This window comes from Acanthaster planci, linkage group LG04, assembly GCF_054643075.1.
Source record: "Acanthaster planci isolate LZ-2023a linkage group LG04, COTS_SCS, whole genome shotgun sequence".
NCBI lineage: Eukaryota > Metazoa > Echinodermata > Asteroidea > Valvatida > Acanthasteridae > Acanthaster > Acanthaster planci.
Window position 1 is genome coordinate 5,890,217 of NC_141780.1, and position 9,487 is coordinate 5,899,703.

General features: G+C 42.1%; 1 protein-coding gene across 1 annotated transcript; it reads right to left on the reverse strand.

Annotated features, from left to right (window-relative positions):
* Positions 1–6,272: 6,272 nt before the first annotated feature.
* Positions 6,273–9,093, reverse strand: LOC110974205 (mu-type opioid receptor-like). The gene has a single exon (XM_022225663.2). The coding sequence runs from the start codon at positions 9,067–9,069 to the stop codon at positions 8,086–8,088; it is 984 nt and encodes a 327-aa protein (XP_022081355.1). The 5' UTR covers positions 9,070–9,093; the 3' UTR covers positions 6,273–8,085.
* Positions 9,094–9,487: the final 394 nt, after the last annotated feature.

Below are 9,487 nucleotides of genomic sequence, written 5' to 3' on the forward strand. Positions count from 1 at the left end.
ATTGCTGCTGATTGGTTGATGGGTGTCAGCTGACCCTTCTTTGTCAGGTTTACCAAAGTTGACTGAGTACCAGTAAGTATAGGCGGCCTCTGCAGAAATACTGTTCCACGGCCACTTTTACAGCCTGGATGTCGTTTAAATATGTACAACTTTCAATTCTAACTAACATAAACCAAGGCCCCATGAAATAGCTGGTTAGTAGAGGTGTACCCAGGTCTTAGGTCATAGAGGCAAGACAGCTCAAGAAAAAGGTCTCACTGTCCCTGTCTAAAAGAGACGTAGGAATAATAGTGAGCACGATATGGAAACTACCAAGTCCGACTTTCAGCGAGTGAGCTGAGAGATTTCCAAGGAATGGATGTCATAGGCTGGGTTGGGGCGGCGTGTTCTCGGACGTTCACGAACAGCTCGATCTGTTATTCGTGGGTTGGCCACTCGAACGCCGGGAACGTAAAACTGGTCATCGCTGGTAGCGGCAATACAAGAAATATGGCGGCATTCGTTACGTTCTTAGAGGGTTAATGCTTGGGTAACTGGCCTGTATTCTTTTCTATTTAAAAAGGAACATTCATTTACTGTGTTGTGGAAATTTATTATCGTTCATTTTGCAAAACTTCCAATTGTCTCCGGCTTTGTAAACCATCTCTCTATTTCTTAAGGCTGTTCAAAAATCAAAATCTCACAAGTTTTTCCGTGTGTTCCTGTAAACCCTGACGATGAGGGGGTTTGTGATCCTGTTCCGAAAACAGTGTTCTTGACTCGTGTTCCCGCCGTTTGAGCACAAGAACAAGAAACCCGTGTCAAGAACAGGCAGCCGAACTCGACCATAAAGTCTTAATTGCTCTTGCCAGAGGCAGTGACAGGGTCCATATTCATCTTGCGAGCAAATGCATTATTCAATGGCACCAATTTTCTGCGTATGTAAAAACTATATTCTGGGAAGGGGGATATGCAAACGCTGTTTGTTCGATGAAAACTTTTAGTTTTGCCTCAACAATTGTGCTACCGAATTTAGCTGTGCCGCGGAACGATGATTGTGACCACGATTATTTTGGAAAACAGAAGCATATAATTTCCTTTAAGTTATTACAGCGACCTGTTGACTGAAATAACAAAGAATACAATTTGCCCGTATGCCTGCCAGCCTTACAGGGAGCCAGAAGGGCAGCTTGTTTAGAAAGAAAGACGAAATTTTATACTGATTGTATAGAGTTCATCTTTTTTTCCTTTTTTTTTTTTAAATAATATGGGCCGATACTTCTGCATGTGTGTGACACGCTCACACTGGTTATACATGCATTGGTAGGGCAGTCCGTGACCCACAGTGCATGAAAGGTCTGAGGCTGTGACGCACTTCCTTTGCAAAATTTCTCTGAAGAGCATCCAAGCGTCCTATAAGCTTTGAAGGTAGGAACAAGGAAAATAGCTATGTAATTCCAAGTGAAAAGAACATCAGTAACCCATGATCGTTTGCTAACAGTGAAGTGCAGTTCCAACCAAAGGAGCCATCGTTGCTAGAAAACTGCACCCTCTCTTGGTCCGGCTCGAGGCTGATAATTTGAAATACGAAGATGTGATTTAATAAATTGAATCTTTTTGTGCTGATTCCGGCCTGGTACGTCTCAGCTCATCGGTCATAATACCTTCATGGACGGAGGCACGCATCACAACGAGTAGCAGGGCTGAGATCAACCCGCGATAGTTGGTGCAGCATTGCAAAGACGTCCACCACGCAAGTGTCGTTATCCATGTCGAGTGCTGCATCCACTCCCATATAAAACTGGGGGGTGATTAAAAACGGGGTTCATTTTTATTCTAATCTGAAGCAATCGTTGAGGATCAAATTCAAGAGCACTGAAGTTTTGTTCCACCAAACTAAAAGTGGTGTATCGACTTCCACATCATCACAGTACAGCTTTCCAATTATAGACTTGTTTTACGTTGGTATACGACAGTATGTACCAATAAAACGCACCTGTAGCCAGGGTTGTTTTGCATCATCTGTCACTAATCATTTAGATTTGATAAGGATCTGACAATCAGCGGACTTTGAAAGAAGCATTCCACGACCCCTACGAGCGATCACGGACTTTTAGATCCCACATCGCTCATGTACCATGTGGTCTTTTGCTTCTGCACACAATTACCGTTTGTTGTTCGAGACAGATTTCAACAGGAAAGACAGCTTTTAGTCTGCGTTTGAACTGCATATTCCAACATTTAGTCAGATGAAATCGCGTATAAAATCCAGGGTGGACGACCCAAATCCTACAATTGGCAAGCATGGAAATTTAAAAAAGGGGGTTGGGGAGAGAGTTGCGGGCGCCACATTTCACTACGCTAATGATCATCTATGCATATTTGCTTGCGCCTTTACGTGCTTAAGCCTCCCATCTAAGCGAGTTGGGACATTTTAAGTATGTTAGTTTTCGGTGATATGTCATTCTTTATAACCTTTAGATGCAGTGATAAAAGAAGCAGCTTTATAACTAACTTGGCTTTAAATTGCTGCTAATTGGTTGATGGGTGTCAGCTGACCCTTTTTTGTTAGGTGTATCTATGATGTTGACTGAGTACCAGTACGTGTAGGCGGCCCCTGCAGAAAGAACTTAAAGGGGTAATTTACCGTAAAATTTGGACGAAAAAATACACACACAAATGTACTGATAAGCCGACTCCACCCCGACTGTACCATATCAGTCTGCAACGTGGGCCTGCGGTATTACACGTGTGGCTAGGTCCCGGCAATTGACCCATGTTTACTTAACACCATCTACCTTCCCGCAACCCACGTTTTATAAAAGGTATCTGCTGATTGGTCCCAAACTGGAGGTAAGATGTGGGGTCATGTTACATAATCAATTGGCGAGCGTGATCGGATACTATATATATACTATCGCCTGTGATTCCTCTACCACTGTTTGCGAGTTAGCCAAGCCTTTTAAACAACCTTATGGAATTTTTATACGTTGACTTTTGTTTGCATCAGACTTTACTCGTCATGCACCAGTTTGGTGCATCATGTAATTGGGCAATACTTCACATGTTCCGTTGATGCGATTGTACCACATTAGATAATTACACAGACATTTGACCATGCACCAGTCTTCTAGGCGCACGCGCGAAAATCCACGTACGGGCCATAGACAGCGGCGTAGCCGGGGCATTGGGAACGGACGCCTAATCACCCTCACCTAAAATGCGGAAAATGGAGCAAAATAAACTTGTAGATACTCGAATATAAGCAATATGTACTAAGGGTGCATGAAGATCTCTATGGATAAACCATAATTCACAATTATTCCAATGTAAAAAAAGAATTAAATCCCCTTTTCTGTGGTTAATTTTACCAACCCCTCAAATGAATGTTTTAATCCCAGCAAATGATGATGTGCTGTGTGACGTAACATTTGAGAATCCACAAAAGTAGCAAAATTATAGTTGGGTACCCTTTTGGTACGTCTGTATCCAAGAGGAACATGGATATTAATACACGTACGCACAATTTACGAATCCGGTGAGAGTTCGAACGTAAAATACATACCGGCAACTGACGTTGGTATCGTGGGGTATGAATGGGACACCACGACCTATAGACACGATATTTTGTGTGGAATAGCCCAGGCTGATTTGGAAACTTTTCTTACCCTTTGTCGTTCGTGTTTCATGAAAGCTCTTACTCTTCTTTGTTCACGGGCTTTCTTTGATTTCTCAAAGGTTGTGGGAGTGGCTTCTGACTTCACCAAACGTTTTGATTTAATCCCAAACGAGTCGTACATGTTTGAAGAAATACCTTGTGGCTGAAAATACGAACTGCTCAGTTTGAAGGTCGCTGTCGGTCAGTACCATTTGGCCCTGGTCAACCCGACTTTCGATATCCAAATTCGTTTCATTTCGCTTCGGTTGGAAAGTTATGCAGGCTTGTCTCATCTTTATTGGTGTCGCTGCAGCCGACGGCAACAAGTCTGGTCGGCATGATCTGGTCAGCATGAAAACACCAAAAACTTACACTGCATTTTCCATGTGTCAGCGGCCGGAGATGACGTCTTCTTGAACGTACGTCACAGATAGGCGAATTTTCTCTCACCTTTTTTTTTTGTCTATCTATACCTCTTTGGGGCGGGCTGTTTTGCGAAAAGCTTTGAAATTTATTTCTCCTTAATCAAGACAACAACTTTTACTTTCTGGGTATTGTTTAAAAACATACAATTTCAATTATAACTAATAAAAACCCCTTTTCACAGAACCTATCTGAGTAGCAGAGGCGTACCCAGGTCGTAGGTCAAGCAGACAAAAGAGATTAATTCAAGAAATAGGTCTGACTGTCCCCGCCCCAAAATTGTAAGAATAATAGTAAGCAAGATTTGGAAATTACCGAGTCCAACTTTCAACGAGTGAACTGAGAGATTTCCAAGGCATGGATGTCATAAAGCCTTAACCGCTCTTGCCAGATATCATCTTGCGTGCAAATGCATTATTTCGATGACACCAATCTTCTTTGGATGGAAATACTAAATTCTGGGGTGGGGATACCCAAAGGCTGTTTGTTCGATGAAAACTTTTAGTTTTGCCTCTAGAATTGCGCTACCAAATTTAGCTGTGCCACGGAACGGTGATTACAACCACGATATTAAGGAAAACAGGCCAAGTATTTCGCTCTGCGTTATTACAGCGATATGCTGATTTATACAACAGAGTAATATTTTAAAATGGAATTCGTTTCTTTATTGGGTCCAGTGGGATTATTTGGAGCCTGCTCTAAGGAATGTCAGGGGAGCAGACTAGATGTCAACATCATCAATCGATATTTGACCTAATGAAGGGGACAGGTCACACAGGATACCGTTTGCTCGTAAACCTGCCGGCCTTTCAGGGAGCTTTAGGAAGGGCAGCTATTTTTAGGAAGAACGACGAAATTTTTGTACAGCACTGACTGTTTAGTGTTCATTTAAACATAAAATTATTTTTTTTTTGGACTGATTCCGGGCCTGGTATGTTTCATGATACCTTCGCCAATGGAGCCAACTCAGGCTGTGCCCCGGATAGACCAGGTGGTACTTGGTGTGGACCCGGCGGTAACTGGTGCAGCATCCCATGAAGAGAAGAAGGAGTGAAGATTGAAGAAGGGAGGCAGTGTGAGAGATTGTCACCAGACCATTCACCTTAATCAGCGTGAGACTTTGAGACGTAGGAGGAATGTACTATGGAGGCCACTTCCACTATATGCTCTTTTTTCGATAAGATTTCAGAAGCCATGCTGGAGTTAGAAATCAGTAGGCCAGAGTGAACTTAACGGAGCAGATCACGCAGGGCTGCAAGAGACGTACGTCTATGTGAAAAACTAGGCTTTCGTTGCTTCAGGCACACCATTCTATTTCACCAACACTCATATGTATGTCTTGCTCAATGTAAGCAAATTGGATCACACGAAACAAAACTCAATCAGTCAACACACCAAACCAACGTGCTACTAGAAGCACTAGAAACGTCCGATTCTAAGTCAAAGGTCCAGTGAAACCACTCTTGTGACGTCTTCCTATTCAGAAAGGTGTCGATTATTCTTAAGGATACAGTTAACTGTACATTATTTTAGTAGGAGCATTCTGATAGATCAAAATTGACTTGATAGACACGGAAAATGCACTTGTGACGTTGAATAATTACAACGTTAATTAAACACAGCGAGAAATGCTCTTAACATTTAAGTATACCGTTTTTGACAATCTACGGGTTGATGTTCTCTCTGAATATTGAGATTTGACGTGCTACGGGTTGACGTTCTCTCTGAATTTTGAGATATGACGTGCTAATATTTTTTATTGTGATTATAGCTTTTCATTTGAAGTGAAACACTCCTTTATTCGCACTTACCTTTTTATGTGTCTCGTTCATTTTTTACATCTTCCTCCCATTTCAATTTTCATTTCATTTTTCTCCATTCTGCTTATTTAAAGTTATACGGTGATTGCCACGCACAATTTCTATTATTTGTCTTTGCATTTTTCTTTTTAAGATTAGCTTTTCCTGAAGCAATCTCCTAAAATTTCGGCGTTTTTATTTTATATTCAGTTTTAAGTTAACTTTCGAGAAGCGCAATGTAGGATATTTACTCATAGTTTAGCCATGTGTGTTGTAAGAAAATTCCCTTTGTTACAAACGACAGCAATTTACGTCGAACTTTGAAAAACTTCATGAGAAGTCTTTCTTATTCGGAAATGTACGTGCAACACGTTTCCACTGCTTAGCAACAGTTAGACCCATAGTCACAGAAAAAAACCGTTAACTTTGAACCTTTGCCATTGTAGGTTAATGGGCGTCAGTCTGAAGTTACACACGTATAAATCTTAGCAACTAGTCAAAACGCAACCACCCCGGAATTTATAGAAAAATATCGACACATTACTATATTAACTCTATACCCTCGTGAGTCGTGCTAGGCATATTTAATCGATACAGTGCGAACATTGCACTAAATATTTCTCAAAAGACTGGCGGTGTATGATTGTCTGTGCTGTCGGATGAAGAAATTTCTTCCGCAAATAATTCAGTAATTTAGTAAGACATATACATTATGTTGGATACTTTCCCTCAAAAGTATTCGAACCACAAATTAACAAAAAAGATTATTAAAAATATTCTAAATTATTAGAAACCTTCCTGTGGAAATATTAATAAAAGAGAATACATTACACAAATACATACCGTGTAAGCTATTAGGCAACTTCACTGCCACAGCAAAACCAGTTTTCGAAAAGTTTGCTGGTGCTTCAACATTGGTATCGTTTATCTTAAAATAAAACTTAATTTTTTTTCTTGGAAACAAATGAAATCAAAGAGAAATATTGCTTGACTAGGCTAACAAATAAAATCCTCCTGTGAACAACATTAATGAAATAGAAAGAAACAGTGACATTAAACAGTCTTGTGAGACTGGTTGGTTTGGAAGAGGACCTCGTGGGTCATTTAGAGATTCGTGTATTGTGAACTAATTAAATATTATCATCTAGGGTTCGCTAAACATGCAGAATATACCCACGGTGAAAACTTACTACCCATAACGATACACAGCCAATGATGTTATTTACAATCCTGCATGAACCTCACCACGACGCATCCGCCAGGCCATGCAGCGAAGACTACAACATCGGAAGTGACAAATTAAGCATCATACAACGTAATTATATCGTCGGGTGCCCGGCAGAGGGGCGTAAGCGCACTTACGCCTTTCTGCCGGGCACACGACGATATAGTGATATGTGGGTTTCGTAATCAGGTCACCGTAGTGCATTTCAATATTCTGAAACTATTTTAGAGCGCCGAGTAATCAACACCAAAGCACACCTGTCTCAACTGGTCCACAAGGACCTCTTATCAGATCGCATAAAGCAACTGGGATTCGATTTATTCCTCGAGCGCTCTACAAAAGGTTAGCCCTTTCGGACAAAATTGTAAGCAATTTTAGTATATAAATAAACATCCCCACACATGGCTGCAAAAGCCATACTATATAAATTACTCGAATTCAATGTAAAGGGCATATCCTTAAAGGCTTCTCACGTTTCACAGAATCCTAGGATAGTAACTTAAAAGGTACTTTCTAATTCTTCGTGGTCTACCCTTTTTTCAGGACACACACTTGTAACAAAATCAAACGTTTTATCCTACGTATGGTCTTGCCAAATTGCTCTTAGCTGCTTTTAGTTGAAATTTTATACCCCCAAGCGAAAAAGTTCAGTCTGGCTACTAAGATTGAAGCCAGTAAACAGTGACATTCAATAAACACTTTGTAATATCCTCAAAACACAAATCACCAGTCTAACATTTGCACTTGATGGTGTTAAAACTGTTCACTGATTCTGAATGCTTAATTTAAACAGCGGCTCTAAAGCGGACCTACGGGGCCTAAGGCATGAAACTTTACTCATCCATGAGTGGAGGGTCATCTTGAGGTAAGGTCAAAGCGACGAACTGGATAAAGGGGTGAAGGATGATGAAAGATTGTTAGGCCCACATGTGAGTCACAATTACTGGAAATACGTTAATTATAGTTATTCTTGCCTTGTTTTCTCTCATTTATTTATTATTCTAGGAGTTGTTGCTGCAGTTCATCGTAATTGCTCGACTGGATTCCTCACGGTGTTCCCGTCTGCAGCAAAACGTCTCACGCAGTCCTTTGCGGAATTGGCGGTACTTGAAGGCGTAGATAACTGGATTGACGCAACAGTTTGAGGCTACCATTCCCACGGAGAGCAGGTAGAACCACTCGTTGAACTGCAGTTTCCAGCCGAGGTTGAACAAGAGAAAGATCACCTGGTTTGGAGTCCAGCACACCAGGAACGTGACGAACACGATCAACAGCATCTTGAACGTGTTGCGTCGAGCTCTGAGAAGGGACTCCATCATGCCTGCCGGTTGGGAGGCGTCTGCTGTGGTGGCGGGACCAACAGCTGCTGGTGCGGGCCCCACCCGAGCGGCTCCTTGCTTGAGCTCCACGCTGATGCGAATATATGCAAACAGCATGACTGCCACGGGCATCACGAACTGCAGAAAGGCTATCAAAATTCCCAGTACTTTCGACCGATATTCAGCACTCGAAACGCAGCTACCACCTTCAACCTTGAAGAGAGTTAGGTTGTAGCACTTGATAACGATGGCGACCATCCAACATACCGCAATGACCGCACCGACTTTCAGCCGGGGATGCTTGGCGAAGGCTGTCTGATACTTGAACGGGTGAACGATGGCAACATATCGCTCCATGGTCAGCGACAGCAGGTTGAACGTGGATATCACATACAGGAGAAAAGTTGCAAAGTTAGAAACCCAGAGGCTGCACACTACCCACCCCAGTGCGTTGTCTGGCACGGGGTCCGGCAGAGATGCTTCGCTCTGCAGAAGAATCAGGGTTGAACCAAGTAGATCTACGACGGCCTGATGAAAGATGAAGGCGTTGGTGCGGGTCTGCATCTCGGAAACTTTACCGATGACTACGCACACCAGACCGTTGCCTAAGATGCCGACAATGCCCACGAAGGTCTTAAAGATACGCAGCGCTAGTGTATTCTCCATGCTGTTTTACTGCGGTGTCCGCTTGTGTCTTCTGTGAAAAATGCATCCACCCTCTTATGATTTATGTATAATGCTTTACTGCGCAATAACATACCTAACAATCACGTGATCACGATCGGCGTATCATGTTGGGGCCTGGTAGATAGGTGCTATACGGAGGGTAATGGATCTGAAAGTTTTCCACAGATGACCATATGTGCTGAAGTTAAAAATCTAAAAAAAATCACAGATCGTAAGCAGTAAATCGAGGTTACCAATGCTTTTGACCAAGGAAAGAGAAACTTTTCTTAATATTACGAATGGGAGGAGAATTTTTCAACCCTGTAAATAACGAACGTGGCAGAGTATTAATGTACTGACGCACTGTTTCCTGCATCTAACCCCATCCCTCGTGTGTGCCATCACACAGAGTTTTGTT